Source organism: Theileria orientalis, chromosome 2 (assembly GCF_000740895.1).
Source record: "Theileria orientalis strain Shintoku DNA, chromosome 2, complete genome".
NCBI classification, from domain to species: domain Eukaryota; phylum Apicomplexa; class Aconoidasida; order Piroplasmida; family Theileriidae; genus Theileria; species Theileria orientalis.
Window position 1 is genome coordinate 1,640,326 of NC_025261.1, and position 26,968 is coordinate 1,667,293.

At 37.6% G+C, this 26,968-nt stretch overlaps 13 protein-coding genes across 13 annotated transcripts; 9 read left to right on the forward strand and 4 right to left on the reverse strand.

The window, feature by feature from the left end:
* Nucleotides 1-163: 163 nt before the first annotated feature.
* TOT_020000777 (uncharacterized protein) lies at nucleotides 164-742 on the forward strand (the record flags this gene model as incomplete). Its single annotated transcript, XM_009692528.1, has 1 exon — nucleotides 164-742. The coding sequence occupies one exon, from the start codon at nucleotides 164-166 to the stop codon at nucleotides 740-742; it is 579 nt and encodes a 192-aa protein (XP_009690823.1).
* A 441-nt stretch (nucleotides 743-1,183) lies between these two features.
* TOT_020000778 (phosphatidylinositol/phosphatidylcholine transfer protein) lies at nucleotides 1,184-2,923 on the reverse strand (the record flags this gene model as incomplete). The annotated part of the gene is made up of 5 exons (XM_009692529.1): nucleotides 1,184-1,653; nucleotides 2,175-2,355; nucleotides 2,387-2,486; nucleotides 2,630-2,763; nucleotides 2,870-2,923. 5 exons carry the CDS (start codon nucleotides 2,921-2,923, stop codon nucleotides 1,184-1,186), a joined length of 939 nt encoding a protein of 312 aa, XP_009690824.1.
* Nucleotides 2,924-3,356: 433 nt separating this feature from the next.
* On the forward strand, nucleotides 3,357-3,933 carry TOT_020000779 (hypothetical protein; the record flags this gene model as incomplete). Its single annotated transcript, XM_009692530.1, has 3 exons — nucleotides 3,357-3,431; nucleotides 3,485-3,554; nucleotides 3,893-3,933. 3 exons carry the CDS (start codon nucleotides 3,357-3,359, stop codon nucleotides 3,931-3,933), a joined length of 186 nt encoding a protein of 61 aa, XP_009690825.1.
* A 134-nt stretch (nucleotides 3,934-4,067) lies between these two features.
* TOT_020000780 (conserved hypothetical protein) lies at nucleotides 4,068-6,526 on the reverse strand (the record flags this gene model as incomplete). Its single annotated transcript, XM_009692531.1, has 2 exons — nucleotides 4,068-4,086; nucleotides 4,218-6,526. 2 exons carry the CDS (start codon nucleotides 6,524-6,526, stop codon nucleotides 4,068-4,070), a joined length of 2,328 nt encoding a protein of 775 aa, XP_009690826.1.
* A 1,768-nt stretch (nucleotides 6,527-8,294) lies between these two features.
* Nucleotides 8,295-9,671, forward strand: TOT_020000781 (conserved hypothetical protein; the record flags this gene model as incomplete). The annotated part of the gene is made up of 1 exon (XM_009692532.1): nucleotides 8,295-9,671. One exon carries the CDS (start codon nucleotides 8,295-8,297, stop codon nucleotides 9,669-9,671), a length of 1,377 nt encoding a protein of 458 aa, XP_009690827.1.
* Nucleotides 9,672-10,051: 380 nt separating this feature from the next.
* TOT_020000782 (uncharacterized protein) lies at nucleotides 10,052-14,599 on the reverse strand (the record flags this gene model as incomplete). The annotated part of the gene is made up of 1 exon (XM_009692533.1): nucleotides 10,052-14,599. The coding sequence occupies one exon, from the start codon at nucleotides 14,597-14,599 to the stop codon at nucleotides 10,052-10,054; it is 4,548 nt and encodes a 1,515-aa protein (XP_009690828.1).
* An 812-nt stretch (nucleotides 14,600-15,411) lies between these two features.
* Nucleotides 15,412-15,936, forward strand: TOT_020000783 (hypothetical protein; the record flags this gene model as incomplete). Its single annotated transcript, XM_009692534.1, has 2 exons — nucleotides 15,412-15,512; nucleotides 15,873-15,936. 2 exons carry the CDS (start codon nucleotides 15,412-15,414, stop codon nucleotides 15,934-15,936), a joined length of 165 nt encoding a protein of 54 aa, XP_009690829.1.
* Nucleotides 15,937-16,052: 116 nt separating this feature from the next.
* TOT_020000784 (hypothetical protein) lies at nucleotides 16,053-16,154 on the forward strand (the record flags this gene model as incomplete). The annotated part of the gene is made up of 1 exon (XM_009692535.1): nucleotides 16,053-16,154. The coding sequence occupies one exon, from the start codon at nucleotides 16,053-16,055 to the stop codon at nucleotides 16,152-16,154; it is 102 nt and encodes a 33-aa protein (XP_009690830.1).
* Nucleotides 16,155-16,245: 91 nt separating this feature from the next.
* On the forward strand, nucleotides 16,246-17,655 carry TOT_020000785 (conserved hypothetical protein; the record flags this gene model as incomplete). The annotated part of the gene is made up of 1 exon (XM_009692536.1): nucleotides 16,246-17,655. The coding sequence occupies one exon, from the start codon at nucleotides 16,246-16,248 to the stop codon at nucleotides 17,653-17,655; it is 1,410 nt and encodes a 469-aa protein (XP_009690831.1).
* Nucleotides 17,656-18,194: 539 nt separating this feature from the next.
* On the reverse strand, nucleotides 18,195-19,036 carry TOT_020000786 (ribosomal protein S2; the record flags this gene model as incomplete). Its single annotated transcript, XM_009692537.1, has 2 exons — nucleotides 18,195-18,949; nucleotides 19,030-19,036. The coding sequence occupies 2 exons, from the start codon at nucleotides 19,034-19,036 to the stop codon at nucleotides 18,195-18,197; spliced, it is 762 nt and encodes a 253-aa protein (XP_009690832.1).
* Nucleotides 19,037-19,776: 740 nt separating this feature from the next.
* On the forward strand, nucleotides 19,777-20,487 carry TOT_020001090 (conserved hypothetical protein; the record flags this gene model as incomplete). Its single annotated transcript, XM_009692538.1, has 4 exons — nucleotides 19,777-19,986; nucleotides 20,095-20,142; nucleotides 20,223-20,299; nucleotides 20,418-20,487. 4 exons carry the CDS (start codon nucleotides 19,777-19,779, stop codon nucleotides 20,485-20,487), a joined length of 405 nt encoding a protein of 134 aa, XP_009690833.1.
* Nucleotides 20,488-20,612: 125 nt separating this feature from the next.
* On the forward strand, nucleotides 20,613-20,696 carry TOT_020001091 (conserved hypothetical protein; the record flags this gene model as incomplete). The annotated part of the gene is made up of 1 exon (XM_009692539.1): nucleotides 20,613-20,696. The coding sequence occupies one exon, from the start codon at nucleotides 20,613-20,615 to the stop codon at nucleotides 20,694-20,696; it is 84 nt and encodes a 27-aa protein (XP_009690834.1).
* Nucleotides 20,697-21,828: 1,132 nt separating this feature from the next.
* Nucleotides 21,829-22,962, forward strand: TOT_020001092 (uncharacterized protein; the record flags this gene model as incomplete). Its single annotated transcript, XM_009692540.1, has 6 exons — nucleotides 21,829-21,878; nucleotides 21,939-22,063; nucleotides 22,216-22,338; nucleotides 22,490-22,551; nucleotides 22,602-22,733; nucleotides 22,783-22,962. 6 exons carry the CDS (start codon nucleotides 21,829-21,831, stop codon nucleotides 22,960-22,962), a joined length of 672 nt encoding a protein of 223 aa, XP_009690835.1.
* Between the last annotated feature and the right edge of the window lie 4,006 nt (nucleotides 22,963-26,968).

Consider the following 26,968-nt stretch of genomic DNA (forward strand, 5'->3'; position numbering starts at 1 on the left):
CTGATAGCTACCTCAATATTTAATTATTCGACCATCGCAACAGCTTTAAAAATCATTAATTCTGAGATTGATTTAGTATTGTAATTACTTTTTAAAGGAATCCGCCATACAACTATAAGTAACACACTCGGGAGTAGCATATAATTAAAAAGTATTGGTAAAAATGGCCAGGAATTCCGAGAAGGCGAACTCGATGCTAAACAAGTGGCTGAGAATCAAGAGCGGCATAGAGCAGGAGCAAACGCTCATACGGCCGCGCCACACCAGCGAAGTGACGAACCTGAAGGACGCGGAGAAGTGGCGAAGCGCCACGATAAAGGAGATCATGTTCAACATCACGAAGATACAGGACGCCTCCCTGGGCGAGTTCGTAGTGCGGGACCTGAACGACGAGATAAACCGGCTAATCGGGATCAGGAAGCACTGGGACGACAGGATCATCGAACTGGGGGGAACCGACTACAGAAAGCTTTCGGCCAACCTGGAGTCTAACTACGGGTCGGAGCTGAAGGTGGGAGGCAGCGGCTACAAGTACTTCGGGGCGGCCAAAAACCTCCCTGGCGTGCGCGAGCTGTTTGAGCAGCAGCAGAAGGAGCTGGAGGTGAACCTGAAGGACGTGACGAGAGCAGAGCTATACAGAATGATCAGCCCTGACTACTACGGGTTCAAGGACGAGCAGGACCCGGAGCTTCTAAGGCAGGAGCACGAGCTTGAGCAGCAGCTGTTATCGTCAAATCGATAAAATGATTTTCAAACATATACACATACTATGTGTACGTGCTTATAGATGTTAGTGTGTCAACTATGTGCTTTATATAATGTACACACAGATGAATACACTGTATAAGTACATTGACACAAACATACACTGTATTAGCGCATTGACACATAAATATATACATACACATACAAAAACGGTAACTACGTAAATAGTTTAATTACCTACATAGTTGAGTGTGCCTAGAAAGCAAATGTGCAAAAGAACATATTGGGGGTAAATTTAAATATAAACCGGCTTCTTTTAAACAGGTTTCAATAAAGTTGCTCGCGTAAGAGCAGCCTGAATCACATAAGCAGTACGACTGCATTGAGCTCAAGCAGTGCTGTATCACTGTCTACAAGTATGTTTAGCCTATTGAGGACTAGGGTGTGTTCTAGTGAATCTTCTGAAGTTGAGCGATGTTTACAGAAATTCGTAGTTGTATAGATCCTCCTGGACGTGCGGCCTCTCCTTAAGTTTCTGCAAAATGGACTCGTCAGTCCACGGCCCGAAGGAACTGGAGTACCAGTTTTCGTCGGGACGCGTACCTCCGAGAAACTTGGGAAGCTGATCCTTGTCAACTAACTCCGAGACCCTCTCCAGGGACTCAGTTTTAGAGGATATCACGGAAATCTTCGATAAAGTTTTCTTATCTACTAGCGCCGACAAAAATGTATATATTGCCGAGAATACTGGCGATGCGTTGATGAAAAGGAGCTTTCCCAGGTTTTCCGGGTAGTAGTTCTGCGTGAGTCCTGACATCGACGATAAAAACGATCTGAATTTAGAGTTGATTTGGTGCACCTGCAGTCCCTTCAAGTCAACTATCGTCAGTATCTGCTCAACGTTGTGGTTTGCGAACATTGAACAGGACGGTAAAACAACATGTGTCACTAAAGAATTCATTAGTTAAGGCGGCTCAGTCAGTAGCTACAGTACAAATCCATAGGTACCGTACAAATCAATGGCTACATCATACATACATAACTACAATACAAACAAATAACTACAATACAAACAAATAACTACAATACAAACAAATAACTACAATACAAACAAATAACTACAATACAAACAAATAACTACAATACAAACAAATAACTACAATACAAACAAATAACTACAATACAAACAAATAACTACAATACAAACAAATAACTACAATACAAACAAATAACTACAATACAAACAAATAACTACAATATAAATACACAATTGCAGTAAAAAACATATCTAGCGTATAAACACATAGCTACAGCAATCACTCTTAACGGCAACCTAAGTACTTAGATAGTAATACATGGGTAACGGTATACACGGTACACCTCGTGTCAACTAAACTACCATTTAAACACATAGGTAGCCGACTAAGCAAATATAACTGTAATTGGTGGCTAGTTAAGGGCAAACTCACAATATTCGTAGCGTTGAATGAAATAGTTTGTCAACTGCTCCTGCGGTAGCACGTGCACGAGCTTCGTGGTATCAGAGAGGCCCATGTGCTCTATATTTATGGGTCTTCCTAGCTTGTCAGTGCCGTAGAAGCAGTGAGGGTAGTACATCTTAATCGTATCCCTGATACTGGTGAGGTTCATCTGAAAATCTGTCATAAATTCGCGAGCTTACCTTCAGCACTTTGGGAACGTCAACCTGGGCTCTCCAGGCGAAATACTTGGTCAACATCGTTGTAGTTTTGTTTAAATCAAACTGTCTTGCCCTCAGAAACCTATCACAGCATCAATTAGTCACTTAAAATAGGGTATTTATCCATAAGCAGTATCAAGGCTAACCACAGCTGCGAAGCGGGGCCGTCAGCGCTTGAATTCTGGCATAAAGGCGGTAGAACATATGAATATTAGTCTACGGTACCTGACTAGAAACAAATCGTCGAACAGGTCCTCATTCCCTGCCATTTCGTTGACGAATCTCTTCTTCAGCTCACTCACCAGTTCTTTCTGTTCTGGCGTCAGGGCGTAAACAAAACCGATTAACTCATCCGGAGTCTACAGCAATTATTAATCTGTTTACTCGTAGATTTGGCTACATTTGCCAAAGTTGCTGTGAATTTTTCTAAAATCCAGCCAAGACTGACTTTGTCCATAAACTTACCAGCTGCGTCGCGTGATGTTTACTTTTAGACGATTTAATGCCGAAACTGACCATTTTAATTTTACAGGTTTAATTTTATGTTACTATTTGTTTTAGTTTTCTATATCTAGTGTCATCGTCGGGGCACACATCAACACACCATATTAACGTTAAATACCCCTTTATTTGTGCTTACTTATCTGTATATGTTACGAATTATTATTTTTAAGTTACTGTATCAATTTATCCTTCTATCTTCCACGTATATATGCATTTATACAACATCGAGTGAATCCAATTCCTCCATTGAATTTAACATTCACTCTGGTCCATTTGCCAACTTAAAACCTTGGATTGAGTGGCATTATCTACGATCTAAGTCTGTTACACGCTTGCATATAACATATATCAGCATCAGCAACTCAACGCAAACACCCCGGCAAATGTACACATACAATACGTAATATGAATGGAATCACGGTGATTTGTGCAGTATAATATACAAACAATGTCATATGTAATACATATACAAAAATATCTAGAAAGACTTGAACTGTTAAAGTTGTTGGCGACTAATCGCCTCGTAAAAAAATTGTGCTGTCGGCACTTTACAGGAAAGCCCATGATTCATTACAGACGGCTGAGTGCAGTGCCCTGCTCCGAATCACGACAGGGCGATTCTTGAGCCGCCCCGAGCGCCAGCCAGGTAAGTTTAAACATTTAGTACCCTCACTTACCTAGTCACCTTCGGCACAAGACCCGGGGCCCTACTCACCATGATATAATATTCCAAAAACATATATATATTAGCTTCATTTTTAATTTTATATTTATTATTACAATTTAATATCTTCTATACAAAATTATTAAATACATTATTTTAAAAATTCTTCATTTATTGTATGTTAACAGTTAATGTGTTTTCATGTGCAAACAACATATATTTCATATTTTGTTTATTTTTACATATTATCTTTCAATATGTTTTATATTTAACAATATATGCATATAAAACATAATCATCATGTTTTTATATGACTTAAGGTTATTCTGTTCAAAATATTTGTGCAGACCACTCTGAGTAAGATTCCATGAATAAATCTTCTTATATTGCATTAAATCCCGTTTAAACGTATTATAACAGTTTTTATATGTACCAACATTATAAACATTGGGATAAAGGGTAACTTTTGGTTTTAAAATTGTAAATAAAAGCTGGTTATTGAGCACATAAAAGTCTCCATTTAATTTTAAACATATGAACACATTTTTACATAAACCCGTAAACCATATAGGCGTATTCAAATCTGCCACCTCACCTGCTAAACCTTTCTACATTATGTCTCTAGGGGTCCAGTATTTATTATACAAAAGGTAGCCGCCAATTCCACTTCCTCCGACCGCGATGCCGCCACCTACGCCTCCACCAATTGCCTCCGCAGATAGACCACCATCATAGGCGCTAGTTTTTGGACTATCTGAATCAGTTTGTTGATGATTATTACGTACTTGCGTTTTATGGTCTCTTTCTTGATTGTTCAAGTTATTAGTTTCTACCACCTGTAATGTTGGTCGTCGCTCTTCGCTTCTCGTACGGCCTGACACTCCGAGGTCTGAGCCGACACGAGGTGTTCCTGGTTTTCCATTTATACCTAGATGGTCCCCATTATATGTCTTACCGGATGCACCAGGTCGTTGATTTGTACTAGTTAATCTGTTTCCCTGTCCTCCAGCTGAATCGCTTCTGGATGGTAGTTCAATTTGCAATTTAGGATTTTCTAATTCCATTTCTATTTCCTCTAGTTTCTTTATTATATTATGTGTATTAGATTTATTACAGTGTGTAATATCCTTTATTCTTAACCATTCAATACGATTTTTGTCCTTTGTTCTATATGTTTCACCATTGTAAAAGAACATGATTGGATTGTGCCCCTTTTTATCAAAATATACGTACAATTCTGAGCCATTTTTATATTCTAAATACTTAAGTGGTCCATTTACACCCTGTTCATCAAACAATTTAATTTTTGTTTCCCCTGAATACAGACGTATATAAACAGTCGGTCTGATACTTCGTAAAGCAAAATCGCCTGGAAATGTCACAACATGTTTATAAATATTATAATCTTTTAACTTCTCGCAAAAAAATTTATTATCTCTTTTAGATTCTATAACCTCTACTGTGTTAGAACTAGAGTCTGCTGGCGATATCATATTGTCCCCCTTCAACACGTATCTTATATCATCTCCTCCATATTCTGATTTTCGTTCCATTAGTACAATTATAGAGTTGATGTTAGCACTAATATCCTTTAACAATCTCTGAACGTTATCTTCGTTACCTAATTGCCTTTGAAGAGTCTTACCCAGCCCTTCACCTCTTGTATAATCTGCTCCATTTATTTGTCCTTCAATTTTTATATTAATATCTGTCAAGTCTTTCAGGCTTAACTGTCTCCACTTAACTCCACTTCTGTCAAACCTAGATAAATAATAAACATTACCTTCTCTAGTAATAAGTTTCATTAAAAGATGATCGTTGCTGTTTACATCCAAGGCGTACGTATCAATTTTTTTGATAAATTTACCATTCAATCTTTCCAGTCGATCTTCAGCTTTTTGAATATCTTTATTTTGTATTACTTCAACCTTTTTGTTTAAGTACAACACATCTGTTGTATTAGAATTAACATTCTTAGGGGTATGAGTGTAAACTGTGTATTTATTTTGTACATTGGAAGTTTGAGGTGATACTAATATATTCCCATTACTATAGTTATGATTTGTATTAAGTTGATATGTTAACCATTTTTCAAGTTCTGGTTTTATTCTTGTCAATTGGTTGTAAAACACACTAGGGTCATTATTGTAATTGGTGTCATCTTTCGCCCAGTGAAATCCGCCAGTGTCTTGCCTTTTAAAATAGGTTTTAGTTTTGCCATCAACAAATTCAATTAAAACTGGTATATGATCTGAAATAAAGTAATAAACTTTGATGCAATCGAATGGTTTGTAATTAACTTCTTGCAAGATTGAATCCTCAATTCTACTGTAATTCGAATGTACTTTAAACAATTCACTGCTGTGAAATAAAAAAGAACCTTCTTTTCCTATATTAGGCGTAAATTCAACCACTTTAATTTTATTTTTTGGTAAATTAGATGTTTTCTCTAACACATTACTTTTAGTACCACTTCCTACTTTAAATGTTATTTTCTTGTTAAGATTGTTAAGTTCCTCTTTTAATTTTGCCTCCAGTTCGTTATCTTTGAAATAGTTTGTTAAAGGAAACCCATAAGAGTATTTCTCTGACTTTAAAAACTTATATGTGTAATATTGTGTTCCGTCAGTTTTTGTAAAACCTACTACCAACGGTATCTTTTCATGTTGTTTTGAAAAATATACCTTAACATTTGTGAGGACGTGTTCTTTAGAAGAAACATAATATTCGAAAACTGTACTTCCTCCAGTTTCCTCTCTTATATATACATAAAAATAACTCGCATCAGAATATGAATATCCTTTTTGGAATGAGATTTTATAATCCAAATAGTCAAATTTACCAGGTGTATTGTAGTCTTTTCTAGTAATATTAAGTGAATAATGGTTTACTATTGATGAATCTGAAACACCTTTGTTAAAATCTATGTATAATTTAGTTTGGACAGATCCCATGTTTACTACAAGAATTTATTTAAATATAGAATATTCAATTAGGTAATGAAACGATTTAAAATTAATAAATTTTTTCAAAAATGTCATGAATTAGTATTCGACATATCTCAGATATGCAGTTACAAATTGGTTAATGTACACACATAAATTTGACAATCATAAATGTATTTATGCCTAGTTAAAATATATCAAAAATAATTTATATTATAAATTATTTAAACAAGATTGTACTCATAATGGCATTGTAGAACATATATTTTATGTCCTACATCCAAAAAATTTTATTTAGATATAAAATTTAAGGTCAAATGTTCATTATTGTCGTCAATAGATCACAGACTATTTAATGTTCATGGTTAAAATTGATGTATATGTAAATTCAGGTCTATATTATGGTAATTTTGAAATTTTGTTAAGTAGGAGCAGCTTACTGTGAACCTAAAGAGGTCATTATTGCATTAATACGTGAATCATCAATTGTTTTTGCAGGTGATTACATTTGGATGTGTATTATTTAGATGGTTGGGGAAAAATTAATTATTAGAATTTTATATGCATTCAATTCAGGATTAAAAATTTAACGTAAATAATAAATAATGGAATTAAATCTAATATTCTAATGTTGTGAGAACCATGAAAATATATAGGACAATAATATGGTACATTTATGAGTTATAAATTAGTCAAATTGTGAGAAATGGGATTATTTATTAGTATAAGACTTCATAAAAACAATGACGGATAATTAAAGGTAACTTTAAAGTCATAATTCTAATCTCAAAGATAGACTTTACAAAACTAATCAAATACATATTGGTACAAAATAATTATATATAACTAAGAAAATAAATAGGTAAGTAGCTTAAAATTAATTATAAGAAAGGTAAAATAGGATTTAGATGAAGTATACAACATATGACAAGATTGTCATAAACCAACATATGGGTGAAATAATTAATTAATTCATTTATTACAGTTAATTATATTTTTTTAAGCTTTAAGATGCTGACAAATAATCTTTATAATAATAAACTGAGTGATCCTTCCACACAGAGTCGGGCGACATTCGTTTTATGTACCAGGCTGTAAGCTCATTTATTAGTCCACCTTTTTATATTCAATGTAGTGGTGGATATGTAATTTAAATATATATATGTGTTTTAATTATTTTAAATTCATTCTCAGGAATTTATCGCAATAATCTCTGGATACTTGATTCTTCTAGTTTTAAAATGTTATAGTTTTAACTAATTGGTTTATGGCCAGAAACATAATCGATTTAAGCAATACAATATAGGTTCAAGTGCCTTTAACCTTATTCCACATATTTTCAATTTTAACAAAGACCTTACCCATACAAACTCTCTATATTGTATTCAAGTCCAGGGTTAGTAAATTATATTAAATCAATCATTTTAAAGACGCCAGTCATAAATATATCCAAATTTATGGAAAATAATTGATATGTAAATTATACATAGAAGTTTTAACAGTTTATCTCCGCGAAAACTTTGTAGTAAATATAATAGATTTAAGTTGTATAAAATATATTATCGGTTTTTTCAAAAATTGGATAACCTCTAAATTCGAAATTTAGGATTTAAAGATAAACAAACGCTATAATATAATCAAAATTTGATTGTAGCTTTGTAGTATGAAATTAATACTATAAAGGATGTTATTCAGTAGTAGAAGCCTTCAATATATATTTTTTGATAGTGCTGTTAATTTTAAATGTAGTTTGTCGTTTGAATTTTAGTGAAAACACATGACCGGTAGTAAATCAACCTGGGAAAGATTTTGTAAACTAGTAGCAGCATACGTGTACTTTACAGTAGGCCTGACTATTAGTCAATTTGAGGCTAGCTCAAGGCACATAGCCGTCGTAGCCAACATCCCAATACACAACACCAGTATATACCTGACCAAACTATACAGTATAAGATGCCTCTTGAACTTGGCAGGTGCCGTCCTCGAGCTTGTCTCCTTCAACTGTATGAAAAGTCACGGAGATCCGAAGAAGAACCGAGGATACTTCAGCATAGTGAACCTGGGGGCGCTGGCGGCCGTAAGAGTGTTATTCGTACTCGCTCTTCACTTTCCACGCCAATTAGCATACCACCTGTACATTGTGCTGGCCCTGGAAGCGATCTTCCTAGGCGCCGCAATGCCAATCATTACCATAGCTCCAGAACACGCCGTAGCTATGATGTTTGCGTTCAATTCTTGTAGAATACTAGTAACCTTGTTCCAATTTGTAATCGACTGGTTTCTATATAGTAGGCCGTTAGTGATGATGCAAATACAAGCATGGGTAGGTGCTATTCTGAGTATACTGGGACTAGTTTTGTGGATATACTATATAACGGGTGATGCCTGTATGACAGAGAAGCAGGCCATAGAAAGTGGCAAGCCTAGTCCGGAAGAAAAGAAGGAAGAGATTGTAAAAGTCGCCAGTTTTTCGGAGACTATAAAGAAGGGACTGTCCCCACTCCTAATATTTCCAGCTGGGGCCATTTTCAAGGATTTCTTGTATCCTGGGGTACTGCCATACGCGCTTCTGCAGAGGGACAAGTGTCACATCATAAACAAGTGGTCAACAATATTGTACGGGATAGGGTCTATTGCATTGTTCATTTTTGAACGAGTAGGTGTGTTTGAAGAATGGAATCATAACTATGATTCAATATGGTGTGCAACGATCCCTATGAATGTAATCGCAGTTTACACAATGATGGCTATACACACTCGAATACCAGCTGCTACGAAAATACGAAATTCAAAACCAATAGTCATGACAATGACCTTAATTTTAATGATTTATTATAGTTTCACCTTTCCACTTAGTTTCAACGGTGTGGCAAAGGTTGTTCACAAAGGATTTATAAAGCAGAATATGAAGGGCGACACTGCCCTCATATCACTACACACTAACATGGTATTCATATATAGATTGGTTTTTTCAAAATTATCAGTCGGATATAATAAAACTAGGGTTGACCTAGGATATCACCTTCCTAAGTTTCGTCCAAATCACAGGATGTCTAGATCAAATTTAGCATGGTATTTTATAAGGAACACCTTTAGAATTGCCTGGAGAGACATGGGTAGTGATATTAAAATGAATATAAAAGATTATTTATAGCATAATCTTTTTATTTAAAATACGCTGTAGTTATTATTCATACTATCCCTATTTTTTTACACATTTATATTATATGCGTTATTTTTAGATTTTATAGCACCATACATTCGTGATTAATATTAGTAGTTAAATAAATTAAATTAAGTCAATGAGTGAACTGTGTAGGGTCCAGCTATAGATACCATAAATACACCTAATGAAGCACACACTTGTACATATTCTGGAAAATTGTGTCTCATTGATTTATGTTAAATTGATGAAAAAATTGTCTTTTTTCGTAAGACAAATTTGAAAGAGGAAAATAAAAGTATAAATTAGTAACATGTAGTTTGCGGAAATTATATTAGACTATGGTAAAGATAGAATGTGTTTTTTCTAAATTAATTTAGTTTAACACATTCTTCTATAATTTTTGCGATAGACTCATTTGCTGGGATATCAAAAGTTTTACAAGTACGTACTAAACGGCCGTCATGTAACGCCCATATTGAAGTACATTTTCTCAACACACTTGTATCATGGGCAGTTAAAAATGTAGTACAGTGTTGAAAATAAGTCTGTAAAAGGTCATAAATAGGAACGCCTATATCATTTTTGACACTGGTTTCAACTAATAGGTCTTCCTCAGGAGGCTCATCAACAACTATCATCCTATAAAAATGTCTATATAAAACTAGTCTGGCAAGCCATAGTGTCCTGAGTTGACTATTGGATAGTAACATGTCAGTTTCAAAGCCTGTCTTACTTATTTTACCACTCTTTCTATTTTCATAAGCTTTATTCTTATATTGTTGGTAACATGAACTAACGTCCTCTTGCACTAAAACAGTATCTAATTTCTTTCCTCCAGGAAGCCAATTGACGAAGTTAAGCAGGGCACACTTGTCCAATGCATCATTGATATCGGCATCACTAAACAGCTTTCTGGGATCGAGGAACATCCTAATGGTCCATCCCTTGAATACGAATGGCAGCTGTGGAACAACACCAATAATTTGTCGAAGAACAACTTTGGGGATATAATTTAGATCCTTGCCGTCCAATAATACTTGACCCGTTCTGTTCTCTGCTATGTTCTGTAACACTGACAACAGCGTCGTTTTACCGGCTCCTGTTCTACCTACCATACCAATGATTTCAGATTTATGGGCTGATACCGAAACATGTTTCAAAATCATACTTTCTGGGTTAAGGCCGGGTGTTGTGTATACACACACATTTTTTAACTCAACGCCTGAGTGATAGGGAGTCAGATACTGGTGAACATCCATGATGTGTATTTTAGGATGGTAGAACAGTCGTCTCAAAGCATAGAATTTTTTATTCTCAGTCTTAAACTCGACGACTCTCCTCTTAAGCAATTGCTTCCTATCAAACTTAGGGCCACTGATTGGATTGGTTAGTATCTCCTCATGGGTATTAATAAATTTCCCGAATTTAACTTTCTCGCCAGGCGGTATGAAAAGTCTAAACCTTTCAACTGAACACATTGTCATATCAAACTGTCCTAAAGTCAGTGTCAGTTTGTCAAAAGATTTTACGACGTTCATACACAAGGATAACCCCAAACCGAAATAACCAACATTAAAATTAAATCCAGTGAACCTATCCAACAAGGTTATTAAGGAAAATATCAGTAGTGTGGTAAAGGAAAACATCCAATTGAACAAAGTAGCAGACCAGGAAACAATTGAAGACGTCATAAACCTGGATCGAGCCCTGTAGTCCCTGTGTTCGATGCCAGTGTTTATAAGTTCAAAATGCCTTTTAAAACTCCTATAAATATGAGATCCTGCGATAGACCTTTCCACCACAGAATTTACCTGTACACAGCTCTCCAAATAGCAAAAAAAAATACTTTTGTTGGAATTCACATATCTCTTGAGAACATAATTATAAACGAACCCTATGCTCACAGTGACAAAAGGGATAGAGATCGGGATAAGGTAAAACAGTGTAAGTATATTGATCAAACTTTGAATGAAGGGGAACAAAAAAAGTGAGAATTGCATTGCCACTAAGTAGTCAATGAAAGTAATATCCATAAAGAAGTACGTGAGCATTTGACTTACGTCTTTTTTAATTTTGATCACTGAGGAACTATTGTTAAAAATTGAGTTTATAGAGTATTCGTGAATTTTACGTGAAGATATTAAGGAAGCCCTTGTCATAGCTATTGTTGCCAAAACAGACGATATGATTATAATTATAATGAAAAGGATAACAGTGTTAAATGTGAAATTGGACCTTGCTTTAATTTCAGACAAATCAACAAATTGGCCATCCTTATATTGGTTAATATTGTTTGTTATGTCGTCTGATAATCTGGTTGACAAAACAAGTTTTACATTATCCAAAACATTGAAAAAGACACTTAGAAATAAGTAAAGGAAAAATGATATAGGTGCTGGCTTAATATAAACTAGATATGGATTAAATTTAGTACCTGCCAATTCATTTCTAGCATATGACTTAAAAGACTTGCTATATTTTTCCTTGGTCACTTCCATTCTACCTAGCCTCGTAGTGGCATCAGAGGAACATAATCTCAGCATATCATTCGTTAAATAATTCATACGACAGTATCCACTCCTGCTAGCCGACAAGTACATGTAATCTTTATTATTCACTTTCTTGTTTTTCACAAAGTCATGAAGATTGGAATAGAATTGAAACCTCCGATTATTTATGTTATAAATTGGGGGATTGGCGAGTTGACTTAATTCATTTGGATTAGTGCACATGTCAAGAGTTTGTTTTGATGTTGTTAAAACAATAGAAAGGTCATTCATTACCAATAGCCCTGTTTTAAGGTTAAACAGGTTATTGAATATAGTTTTGGATACGTATGGATCTAGACCGTGGAACGAGGCATCCAAACACATCAAGAAAGAACACTTGCCGTCGTTATACTCAGTGTTTACTTGATGAAACACCAAATAAGCATATATTGCACGAGCCAACTCCATTCTTACACGTTGACCACCACTCAGTGAATGGGCATTATCTGATACTACTCTGAGGTCACCCTTATCCCAGGTTGATATATCAAATTCAAGTTCCACAGCCTTCAGCACAGTGTTGTACAACTGCTCGTCAAATTTGTAACCAAATGTGATGTTGGATCTAATAGTACCCTGTTGTAGGAATATATCTTGTGATGCATAGAATATGGGCATTGATGTGTGTAATGGCACAACGGCCATAGAGCCCCCAACCAGGGTCATCTCACCAAGCATTGACTTTATGAAGTTAGATTTGCCGGAACCCTGAGCACCAGTAATTATGGCAATATCACCACGTTTGAGTTCAAAGTTTATATTTTTTAAATATGTGTCATAATTTTTGTTTAATAGGTCGTTGCGTGTGTTGACCCATGTGAATGTGGCATCCTTATAATATACAATAACGTCATTAGGGAGTTGATTTGTTACCTCAATTATATCTGTTGTGGTTTTTGTGGAATCAGTATATTGATTTTCACTAATATAGAAATTAGGAGAACAGTCTTTGATAAATTTTTCAAGTCTTCCGAGAGATATATATCCCATTCCAAATAATTTGATTGAATTAGGTATCAAAATCAAAGAAGATATAATCCTCATGTATATGTATAATGTTGCAACAAATCCCGCTGTGTCTATGTCAGTAATGACTCTAGCTTTATTGATGGTTTTGACAAAAGACCTCTTTATGAAATAAAATGACAAGTTGATACAACTGGTGTAAAGGCTCATGTTGAAAAGTGTAAAAAATGTATACATAACAAAAAGTGAAACTTCTTTATTTCTGGTCCTAGTAATAATATTAATTGCGATGTCGTCATATAACATTTTCTTGATTCGTGATAATGAAAATAAAATATGGTTGCACTTGCTTATTCTAGCGTCCCTGAGAAATAGCATCCATTCAAAATTATAGGAGGTTACGGCTTCAATAACAACCATAATAATTATGAATAAAGCTCCTATCACGTACAAAAACGATAGGTTATCTTTAATCTGAACTGACGTCAAGATGATCCCGTATATAAAGTTGGTTAAAAAATCGATGAAAAACCTTATTGACTGAAATGTCATCGCGACGAAATGATAGTCCATCGATTCAAAACTATATATTTGTGCGATTAATTCTCTGCTTTGATGGCGTAGAGCTGGGCAAAATAATGGATTTTTAGAACACTCAGAATCCGGTGAGCAACTGTGAAGAACCTTGTTGCACACATTCAACGTGTTAGAACCATTAACATTATTAAAAAACCTTCTCCTATTAGGCATGGCATGTTGAAAGATAACTACTGAAATTAAACAATGAACCATAGTATTCAGCCTTCCCATGTGAAAGTTAAGAGTTTCAAGCAACAGTCCATCTGCTATTTGAAAAACGATTATGGTTAATAATAAAAAAATTGTCTTTATAAAACTCAGAGATTTATCATTTAAGACCGTAAGAGCCTTTTTAACTAAAACAGCCGTACTCATACACAAAACGTTAACCACTATCAAACCAAGGATCAGAAACAAAGTCCTTTTCCAAACCGTTAGAACCAATGCTCTCAGTAAAATTGATTTGTATGGTTTCTTAACCTTGGTATCTTTGGATTGAAACCTGTTACACTCATATGACTCCAACCTAGCTAAACCATCACTAATGTGCTTAGAAAATACTGGATACCATTTCAATACTTGATCTGATATCGGCAAAGGGTGTAACTTGTATGGTTCAACAAATTCAAAAGACAATTGTTTCGTCCATTTATTGAGCCAGTGGAAAAAGAAGTATTTCAAAAAGCTAGTATCGTCGTAGTAACGGAACGACCTATTCTTTATATTCTTAAAACACGATCTAGAATACAATTTGCTTTCCCAAAAGCATTGATCCGATTCATTGATAAAATTCAATCGTTTCTCAGAGGAGGATATATTCATGTTACTTTATGTGCCAGATTTGTCAATTTGATTTGATATTGAGGTGTCATCAATAACATTTCAATGAGTAGATTTGTAAAATGTGTTGCACTCAATAAGATTAAATATATATCATATTTTAACCCATTTTTATTTGTGTATTGTTGCAAATGTTTCTTTAAAATGTGTTAACATGTATAAATATAAAAATATACATATAATTGAGAACTAGGGAAATAATAGAGTATTAACCCCAATCCATACTAAAATTGAGAAAAACAGAGATTAAATACACAATATTGCTAAATATAATTCAAACGAATGAAAATTGCAATTGATATATACGCAAAAATTTATATCCATTTAAACTATTGGATCGGGAGGTGTAGACTATAATATGAACCGACACATGTTTACATAGTTTGCCCAAAATTCAAATTAGTTATTGGAATGTGTATTTATTTAAATTATATACACGTGTGGAATCCAGGGTATATCCTAGGAGTGGTAACACAAGGGTGGAATTTATGAATTAATTAACTGGTTGGCACAGTTACATCCAAAAATCTCAAATTTGAATTAAGTGTCCAATATTCTACATCATTAACGATCGATTTTAATGTCCTGATAAAAGGTGTGATTACTGGAAGGACAGTCTGAGTGTATAAAATAGAATCCATATCCAGGGGGAAAGGAAGTAGAACTCAAGTAGGAAGGTATATTTTAAATTGAAGACACTTTGACTATTTATTGTTGTGGGCAAGAACTGTATATCGTAAAAGTAATTTATTTTTAGTGTATAAACATTTAATATTAAATCTGTGTTGACAACAATGGCCAAGGAGGCGACCCTTTCTGGGGCAGGTACGCCCAGGATGGAACGGTATGGGCCTTTAGCTCTCAATTTAAACACAAATAATCACATTTTTAACCAGTTTTAAACCCATAGTTTTATTTTATAGTTATTTGTTGTATAATAACAGCTAAAAACATTCCCATTGTTGCTCAACAGAGTATTCTGAGTCAAAATTCTTTATAAATTAATAATTATTGTCTATTATTTAATTTTCAAAGAAGATTCTCAGCTAAAAAAGACATATCGCACTTATATATCGCAAACTGTGAGCAATTGTCCTGTTAAGGTAAGATTGTGTTGATTGACATATTTTAAAATAATATCCGCACCAATTAACAATATTTGTTCAGGATAAGCCTCTAAATTAATGTCGAATTCTCTGGATTTAAATAAAATTAATTATTAGAAGCATTTACTAGGAAAACTCGGATTGTAAAGGCCAATTATAGAACTGTTTCTTGATTGCCCTGACGCAAGTCCGTCGCCAGAGAAAAACGTCTAGATTTAAATAAAACACCCTCAATACTAGCAAAGTTTCAACGCCATTTCTCAGGTTGCAATAAAACCTCGAGTTAACTTAGCGTAAGAGCTAAACACATAGGCTGTTCGCGGTTACCTATGCACGTAAATCAACAATTTCTCCGCAAACTACTCAGTAAAATTCACGACATTGTAAAAGCTCAAAAGAGAGCCAAATCACAATACAAAGCAGACAAATAAACGCAGTACCCTCTAGCACGAGTAATGAAATCAGTCAACTCCAATTACTCGAAAATTAGAAGGAATAAATAAAGTAAACTAATGAAGCTAAATGACTAAGAAGCCTCCTGGTGCGCAGGACACCACCTGCAAGCTTATCGCATCGTTCATCGCGCTTTCATCGCATCTGATAATGCACCAAATAGATGTGACCTCAGTGCACTTCTCGGTGGCATTTGACATACCAATAAACAACATCAGCATTTACTTCAGCAAGCTGTTTAGCTTCAGATGCATGCTAATCGCTGCTGGTACAGCGTCTGAGCTGGTGGTGTCACAGTTTTCAAAATCAGTAGACCCCAGGGGTAACCAACGAATCCGCAAGTGGTTCAGTATGGGTTCATTTATCGGAGTTTTTTTCATAAGAATGCTTTGTTTATTTTTCCTAAGCAGGTCGTCTCAGTTGGGATACTATGTGTACGTAATTTTAAGTATTGAGGCCTACTTTTTCGGCTACTTCCACGCCTCAGTGGTGGGACTGGTGCCCGAGCATTCGCTTGCCGTGGCGTTGGCTGCGAATGTCTCTCGCTTCTTCATTCTGTCGGTGCAGCTGATCCTGGACGCGCTCTTCTACTCGCGCCCTCTGCTCATGATTAAGTTGCAGGTCTGGATTGGCGTTATAATGACCGGAGTTGCTGTGGCCATGTGGATCTACTTCAACTACGGTCTCTGCGCCATATCTCCAGAGACCTCGGATGACTCCTCCTCGGGAAGCGTCGTCAGGGTCGTGAAGGAACGCGGGTTCGGAGAAACGCTCTGCAAGGCTCTCTCTCCGTTCTCCATGTTCTTCGGCGGCTCCATTTTCAAGGACTTTTTGTTCCCCGGCGTTCTGCCTTACGCGCTTCTTCTCAGGGACAGGTGTCACTTCATAAACATGCTAGTGCCAGTATCAAACATGGTAGGACCGGTGTTTTTGTTCTGTTTGGAATACTACGATGGATTCCCCAGGTGGACCCCCGTCTTCAACACGTTCTGGCTCTTCGTGATTCCCATGATCATGATCTTCGTCTCCTCCTTCCTGGCCATGCACTCCAGGATCTCCTTTTTCAGGCGGATGATAAACTCACGCAACTACATCATTCACCTCACTTTGACCCTCGTCTGCTGCAACGGGTTCCTCGACCCTTTGAGCTTTGGAGGCGTTGCCAAGATCGTCAAGACTGGGTTCGACCAATACAGCGACAGGATTCGGGGCGACAATCCTCCTGATATTGAGGAGGGAAGCAACAGCATCCTGACTCTGCACATTTTATCTGCACTGTTCATGCGTTTCGTCTTCTCCAAGTTATCAGTCGGATACAATGACACCAGGGTTAGTCTCGGCTATGCTCTCCCCAAGTTCCGACCCATCCACAGAATGTCCAAATTTAACGCCGGCTGGTACATTTTCAGACAAACTTTCATTCGCGCCTGGAAAGATGCGGGCAGCGACTTCAAGATGGATATAAAGCAGTATCTGTAACCTAATTTCATACTTGATACACACCGTCCTGGCCACTTTCACTATATGAATCATATTCCTTAATTAGATACCAATCATCTTATCTACATCTAATAACAAAGCAGAATGTTTAAATATTTAAATAAAATTGCTATTTAGTTTAAAAGTGTTAGTGTCGAACGTGTATTTGCATTTACTTACTTAAAAACATTAAGAGGATCTATGCATTTGGGTATAGAAACACTTCCATTATTACTGTTTACTGCCATTAGTATTACTGTTTACTGCCAGTAGTGGGTGTAAATCCATTAGAGCTAGCTATCGTACTTATATTAATAGTAGCGATAGTACTTTAATCAATATTATTGTGTGTATGTCGATTACTAGTAGCAAGTATTTCCATCATTATTAGCCTGAATATATACACTAATGGAGGGTAAACATGATTAAATTACATAGTAGACAAGGTATAAAATTATGGCCTAACAGCCGATCAATGAGTACGTTAGACATTAGTGGGTGGCACACCGTTACTTACGTGCGGTTACGCCATGTAACGATCACTTTGAAAGCAGGAACGAAGAGAACTCCTCGTAAACAGACGGCTGCAAGGGCCTCTTTTCCCAGAGATCGGGGGTCAGGTACCCGTAGGTGCTCTTCAGCGCCGCGAACACTGCCTTGAGGAAGTTGCCCCTGGTCTTGGTGCTTCCCTTGCTGGAGCTGAAACAGTCCTTGATGCCGGCGTACTGCAGTAGCTTCTTCGTGGTAGGAGCGCCTACGATCTGAGTGCCCCTAGGGGCCGGGACCAGCCTCACTCTGACTGAGCCGCACTTGCCCGAGACCTTCATGGGCACCGTGTGCGGGTCGCCAATCATGTTTCCCCAGTAACCCATCCTCACTGGCACCAGGGCGAGCTTGGCGCTGATGATGGCTCCCCTGATCGCAGTGGCGACCTCCTTTGCGCACTTGGAGCCGAGTCCCACGTGGCCGGAGTAGTCACCGACTGCCACAAAGGCCTTGAACCTGGTCCTCTGGCCCGCATTGGTCTGCTTCTGCACGGGCACGATTTTAACAACGTCGTCAACGAGCTTGTTCTCGCTCCTCTCGGGCTGGAAGAAGTAGTCTATGATTTGAAACTCCTTAACGGGAAGACTGTGGAGATAAATGTGCTCTAGCGACTCAATGAGGCCCGCGTGTACGAGTCTCCCGAGCTTGGTAACTGGAACCCATGACTTGAAGTCGTCCTCCGGGGGCTTATTCCTCGCTCCACGACGTCCCCTGCCACGTCCGAATCCGGATCCGAATCCACCGCGTTCTGGATATAAATAAATTATATGTTGATATAATGGGCAAATATGTAGAATAATGATAACTATGTGCTGAACATCAACGTACCTGCCATATTCTATTATATATTACTAAATAATAATCCGTTTATAGATTAAAGTGTTTAATTTATGGAATAAAATAATAAAATAGCACAAGAGCTTCAGAAGTGTCAAATTAAAGGGGAAATTAGTCGATAAAAAGGGAGAACGTATTAGACAGTTATGCGTTCTGTATTAAACGTCCCAGAATGTTAGGCACTATTTAATTAATAGCACCAGCAGAAAATTTAATTGATTTTTAAACTAAATGCGAAGCAATATAAAGTGTTGGAAATAATAGGATATCTAGCTGGAATCTGGAACGGTATGGGGTGCATCTAAAACAAAAGCCTTCCACGACGATTCCTATATAGCATCGCCAAACAAATACACATTTGTAAAAAAAATAAACGAATGCCCTCGAGATTATTAATGTTTATTGTTAATACCCCTGATATTAAGAGGACTACAATAAATGTATGTACAACTAATAAAATAAGATAAAATAAGGCACAAAGTGTATTTAATGTCACACTTCGCATGCTTTATTATAAAATTAATTTATTTGTTATGTGAAGTTAATTTTATAATGTGATTTGCACATTCTATTATGCTTAAAGAGGCTTTACATTTAAAATATATATAATGTTTGACTGTAGTATATGATAAAATTAATCTGAAAAAAGATTAAAAGGAATGAATGACTAAATGAATAAAATTCTGGTGTCTAACTCGACTGTATTGTAACAAATCTAACGAATGTTCGTGGAAGGAGATGATTTCAATACTAACAATACATTTGTTTTTATTGATAGCAACAGAGTGTCGAAGTGTGTTTGACGTGGACGATAGGTATTTGCTGAGTAACTTGATTAAGGAGGAGCAGGAGAGGTTCACACTATACCGGTTGACGCTCTCAGACGTGCCATCGGTAACGAACGCAGAGGACTTTAAAGTGGACTTAATAGGGTCTGAATTTTTAATGGTAAGTAAATAATAAGTAGCAGTAGACAACGAAGATAAAAACTAGTTTTGAATATAGTGGCTGTTGTGAGTGGAGAGCATTCACTTCAACGTTAACTTTTATGTGTAGATTAGAGTGGACAACACAGCAATACAGTGGAGGATAAGACTAGATAATGTATAAAGCGTATATAAATAGGGTTATATAAATACATATGGGTATATATGGTACGCTATAGTTGATGTAATGTTGTGTAGAGAGTTCCTAACCACTTGGTTTTCTACCCGGAGTTCGCAGTAAGTCTGCTTTCAAGCCACAAAACACTGTCAACATGGTTAGTCGCTGATAACCGATTGTAGTTAGTAGTGTATTTATCGAATAACTAGTGTGTTGAAACAGAGTTATGTGTTTATTTGCCGATGCGTAGTTTTGCCCATTGACCAAATGCGTAGGGAGGTGTTTGTTAGAATACCTAAATTCTTTGACCTGAATCCGACGACACTTAAAATAGATGAATTATAATATCGCATAAGTAAATAGAAGTTTATGGTACATTAGTTCCACGTCAGTGTATAGGCAGTTATAATAGAAGCGTGTTCATCAGTGGTGATGACTGCACTGCTACCGGCAGTAACAGTTACTGGTACATGTTAGTTAGTTTATCGACAAACTGTTTAATGTTGATCTGGTCAGTGTTCATGCCCAAATCGTCTAGAAAGTCGTTAAATTGACTGATAGTGAGCCTGTTTGAGTTTTTTAAAATGTGATAAAGAGTGTTCTTACTCATAGTCTCATTTCTAGTGGTATTCATTTTCTGAAATAAAAGTCAGTGAAAAATTAAGTAGATGGAAGTACAACCAATAAAATATAAAGTGGAAGTTAGTAAAATACTGGAATTGATGTTAAAAGAGAGTAAAGAAGCTACTGTAAGTAAAAAAATAAGTAAAGTAAGGTAAATAATGGAAGAAAAATAAGGTAACTCGTCTAAGTAAGGTAAGTGGGAAAAATACGAAATATTAGGGAAAAATAAGAAAAATACGTTTAGCAACGATAACAATTCATTCTGACTGGGGGCGTTTTGACGTAAACTGTCAACTAAATTCCTTAACTGCTGAGGATCTACCTGAGAATTGCCAACCTGAGGTAAAACCTCATCTTCACTAAAATAAAATAAGTAAATGGCGACACATTTGAATATTAAGGTGGTAAGATGAATAAAATGGGTAAAATGTGTATATTTATTGAGTAAAATACCTAGTTGGAGCGAACAAAGAAGAAAAATTTGCAGCCTGTTGTGGAGTTAAAGTGGCCCTGCCATCGATGGTGAAAAGATTTAGAGCCTCTTGAAACTGAAAAAAATAAATTAACAAATAATCATGGAAACTGAATATGGCATAATAAGCAAATGGTAATCTACACCTCATACGATAATAAAGGATATTCAAGAGAACAAAAAGAATAACACAGTAACTGAGATGAAATATAAATAAGAATGAGTAAGGGGTAATTAAATAATCGGTAGGAGTGAAAATTACTTACATTGATTTTAGAAGCCATAATGAAACGAATTATCACTAAAATGTGTACACATTATAGGGTGTAGCATACCCTGGGATCGTTTTAAGATAATAAATGTTTAATTAGAGTGAAATTGCAGTTTTTAAACTTAGTTGTGTCCATGAAATCATTTAAAAGCTTCTTTAAATGACCTAGGGATGGAAGAGGCAACAAGAAAGAATGTTGCCAGGTACTTGAAAATTATTTACACGCCATCAATTTTAAGGAGCTAACAGATCTTATTTTAGGTTCTCGTCCAACTTACTCGTACGTTCCGAAGACCCATAGCCAATGTAGACGTATATATTGATGCTTCAATCACTGTTCATATCGAATGTAATATATTTCTCCAAAATGTAAGTTCGATTGCAGATAAATGGAAATAAACACGCCCTGAAACTAACACGAAATTACAGAATAAAACAGAACAATTACTGGTACGTCCTCTACGTGATATTGCACGTGGTCCTCCTTGCAATGTCACTCTGGACTCACTATATGTGTATGACAACAAACCCAGGTTACATACCGGAAATCAAAGGTAACACTGACTATAGGAAAATATAGAACTAGAATGATTTAAATATGTAGTAAATATTGGTAATAGCGGCGTTATTGACGAATTAGCTAGCTACAAGCACGGGATACGTATCACATAGCAGTTATAAGAAATGAACCATGTTAAATATGTAGATGTGGACATAGTGGAGGTTGATATGACATTTACGCACTGCAAAAAGTGTGATTCGTACAGGCCAATTGGATCACATCACTGCAAAAGCTGTAAAAGGTGTATTCTAAGGATGGACCACCACTGTAAGTCGTCATTAGTGGGTAAAACGATGATAATTAGAAAAGTTAAATACAAATAATGATAAGCCTAAAATTGATGCCGACTTTGCCAATGACGGTATTGGTAACTGGGCCTTTGTTAAAAATATTTGCGGCACTGATAATAAATGTTAAGGTGTGTGGGTCTGTAACTGCGTAGGCAAATTTAACCAGAAATTCTTTATGCAATACTTAGTGGTAAGCCTAATAGATATGCAAACGAGTTTAATCCACTAATGCTCATTCAGTATATTATGGTAATGTCCATTTTCGACATACTGCTAATATTGATCAACGTACGCGACTTCCTGTCATACTCGGGGAAGAATAACAAATATCAGTTGTACTATATAATAAACCGGGCACCATATCTAATAGTCGTAAGTCAATAGGTAGCTAGCGATGGATTAAAAATTAACGAACGTTTAGATATTCGGGTGTATAGCGATAGTGTTCCTCCTGTTCTGTGCAATAATGTTGATAGATCAACTGGTATCAGTATTTAGGAACAGAACGGGAATAGATAGCCTCCAAAAAATTAAATTCCAAAGACTTAAGTTCAGAGAATCGTTAAAAAACATATTCGGTAACACATGTTCAGAAGTGTAAGTGTCAGAAGAAAAAAAATTTATAATAACATAGGTTCTTGCCAATAAAAAATGAAAAGGATAAGTACTGGGGAAAAGAACTGTCTCTGATGGACATAGTAGCAATAATGAGTTTGGACGAATTTAAGCTAGAAGAAGGTTATCAATTAAGGGAAAAAACATAATTTTTTCTAAAAGAAATAGTATCGGACAAATTTTCAAAATAATGTAATATAATAAATAGAACAAAGATATAAATAAAAGTGTGTAAATATAAAAATTGTGTGGTGTGAGAACAATTAGTAGATTTATCATAAAAAGTAGAAAAAGAGATTGTAAAATAATGTGTTAAATAAATAAAAATGTATAATCAACCTTGTAATTAAAAATAATTTGTTACGAAAACCAGTAAGATGTTATCCAAATCTGAGCGTAATCAAGTGATAGTTAATCGCACATAAAAATACTATTAAATTTAAGGAAAAGAAAGAAACAAAAATAAATAAATAAATTTAAGTAAAATGCTATTACACAATTTTAAGTATAATAGCACAAGAGAAAATATAGATCAAAGAGAAAGTAATGGTACAACGTTGATGAATAAAATGGAATACGAAGACACAAAACAAAAAGAACAGAAGAAAGAAGAAGTGGAGTCTAAGTTGTGCCTGAAAAGCTTCATATATTTTAAAAAGTTCCTCGAAAACGTGAAAAATAAACCACAAAAACTAGTGAATACAGTGCTGGAAAACGATCAACTGTTACAAAATATACTTAACCTGACGGAAATACTGTCATACTCAGGAACAGGAAAAAACGGAAGGTACGGAGGAGAGTATTCAACTGGAATCAACGTGGAGGAAGTTAACATAGTAAAAAAATATGTGAATAACCAAGGTGTGCCACTGCCACTGCTGCCAAACGTAATCTTCGTAAACGCAACAGAAGTAGTGACAACACTTAACACATATAGCGCAGGAGGAGGAGACATGAAGAACTATAAAAACAAAATATACGAGCTGGAAGAAGGAGTGTACTGGGAAATACTGAATTTATTTAAAGTCATTAAATTAAATAGGAATTTTTATATAGAGTATGATCGCAACATACCACTGAACTACAGAGAAGAAGGAAACCTGGTCTTCTTCGAAGATGACGAGCTATTCTATGAGCTGCTGGAAACAGTGAAGAGTGAGCTGACGTCGTACTTCGAGTCAGTGAACGAGCTTTGCAACTACTCGCTGGAAAACAATTGCACACTGCTGACGAAGCTGGTGCAAAACCACCTGCTGGAGTTCCTGAGTAAACTTTTTGCACAGTACCAAGGAGTGCACAACTACCTGACCTTCTTCTACAACGTAGTGAACATGGGAAAGGACCCAGACTGGTTTGACCACTACTCAGACCTGCTGGTCAAAATCCTGGAAAACATAATCTGCCTACACTACATCTCAAACGTGTACACGCAGGAACAATTCGAAGAGTACTTCGAGTTCTTCAACAACAGCAACAATAGCCTGCTGAGTAACACGAAGCTTATCATACTGCAGGACGTGCTGCTGTCACTGCACGCGTACAATAACCCGGGAAGTAGCACGCCGAAGAATAGCACGTACATGCTGCTCTCACTGCTCTCGAACAATAGAATAGGAATGGACGTGTTGATCAACTACATGGACATCGTTATGGTGACGAGGAACAACATAGTAAAGCTTATCACACTTAACGTGTACCACAAGTACGCGTCGGACGGAAGCAAGTACATGAAGACGCCTAGCAGTAGCACAAGTAACGCAGACCTGATGACCTCAAGCAGGAACTCGGAGGAGGAAAACGGAGACACGTACATTAGCCTGTACGTGATAAGAAACCAGCTGCTGACAAAAGTGTTAAACTACTACGCGACGAGTAACCTGTTAATATACCTGCACCTGCTGACGAACTACGTCGTGCCGAACGTAAAGGCAAGACCGACGGAAGGAACAGGAGCATGTGGAACGAATGGCACGCAGGGAGACGACTCGGAGGAAAGAGAGGAAATATACAGCCACGCACTGATGCTGCTATTCGAACCGACGTCTAATGTGACCGCACCGTCAAACACACATGGAGCAGGTCAAGTACATGTCATACACAACCTAAACGTGCAAAACGAACATAACACACAGGGACCTCAGAGTTCAGGATTGGGAGGGACTCAGCAGGGAGCCGGCAACTGCATGCTGAGGAGGCTGCTGACGATGCTGACCTACTACAAAAATGAACTGAAGATGAACAAGAAGTTGAACATGAAGCTGATGTACACAGTGTTGCTGCTGTTCTCGAAGCTGTCGAGACTTAACAGGAACTTCTACACAATGCTGCAGCTGCAGTACATGAACATGTACACGGAGGAAAAGGCGGAGCTGGACAACGGAGTTAAGCTTATCGACATGTTGCTAGGGCTCTACGAGATCCTTAACGGAAACAAATATTATAAGCTGGCGACGCTGCTGCTGGACGTGCTCAACTTCTTCTTCGCACCATATGAGCCGAGAAGGACATTCAAGAGCTCGTACAGTTACCTGAAGGAAGGAGACCTGGCGAGGAAGCTGATGACTAACAGAGACGGCCTGCTTATAAGGCTCCTGCACAACTTTCAGCCGACAATGAGCATGGCGTCAGATGTGGAGTCGTTTAAGCGCTACACGTCATTCTACAGGCAGCTCTTCAGCAACTATAACGCGAATAGCAACTACAAGGCGCTAATGGAGACGAAAATCGACTGCTTCTACAAGTTCCTCATCTACGAATTCAACGATCACCTGAAGACAGATGACGCGAGTCTGATGGAGGAGATGTACCGGAATCTGTACTTCATATTCACGCTGCTGTCGAAGACAGTCTACGGAGTGGGAGGAGCAGAAGGGATGCAGGAGCATGGGCTAGGAGGGCAGACGTACGTGGCAATGGGCGCCGTGGCAGCAGGACAGGGGCCAGGAGCGCCGGGTGGGCCACCAGCAGACAGCGCAGCGACAGGGACGCTGGTGGGCTCAGGCGTTCTGTCAGGAGGACACGGAGGAAGAACCCTGATGCACCTCGGAAGCGCCGGAAGAGGACTGGCGCCACTGGGGACGAAGAGCCAGGGGCTACTGCACAGCGGAGGAGGCGAAGGGTGTTTGAACACGGGCGCAGGCGGACCCACAGCCTTTGGGGAAGGCTCTAATATTGGAGCGAACATTGCAAGTTTCACAAGCAGCGGAGGCAGCAGCAGCGCACCAGGGTACCTGAAGAGCTCCAGAAGTTTGGGACTCTTTACGGGAGGCAGGACTGGGCCGGGAGCAGGAAGTCTGCAGGCGGGGGGGATCGAGGGAAGTGGTATGGCAAGGCCGAGTACGAGTGGCATTCTGGTCGGAGCAGGAGGAGGAAGCATAGCGACTGCGAGTGGATTCTCAAGCGTGCCCGCAGGTCTGGCGCCGATGAGCCGTGGGTCGAATGGGCCGGCCGGCAGTTTGGGGCACGGTAGCGTCTCCGGTGGCAGTTTGGCGCACGGCAGTGGCGGTAATCTGACTAGCCTGAGCAGCGTAGGCAATTCGGCTGGTGGCAGCGTGGCACAGAACAGTGTGGGTAATGCGGAGGCGTCGAACGTGGGAACCGTCTGGTACGCAGGAGGAACGATGGCAGGAACAATATCAGGATACACAGTGTCAGGGTCGCACATGGGAGGAGGGACGTACACGACGCACGCAACCGGCTCGACGAAGGGAATGCTTAACGAACTGCTGACGTCGTTCATCAACAATAACATCTTCATAGACCTGCTGAGCCTGATCACGTGCAGTAAGAAGAACGAAAGCATAGCGTACAACCAGTTCATCAACTATAATCACCTGAGCAATAAGCTGCTGCACAACAAAAAAAGTGACACAGCAATAGCGATGCTGGAAATGATGCTGGGACTTATGTCGAAAAGTAAAAACGCAACGCTGGTGCTATGCCACAACTACGGGAACCTCTTCTACACGACATTCACGAGGGCGTACAAGTAC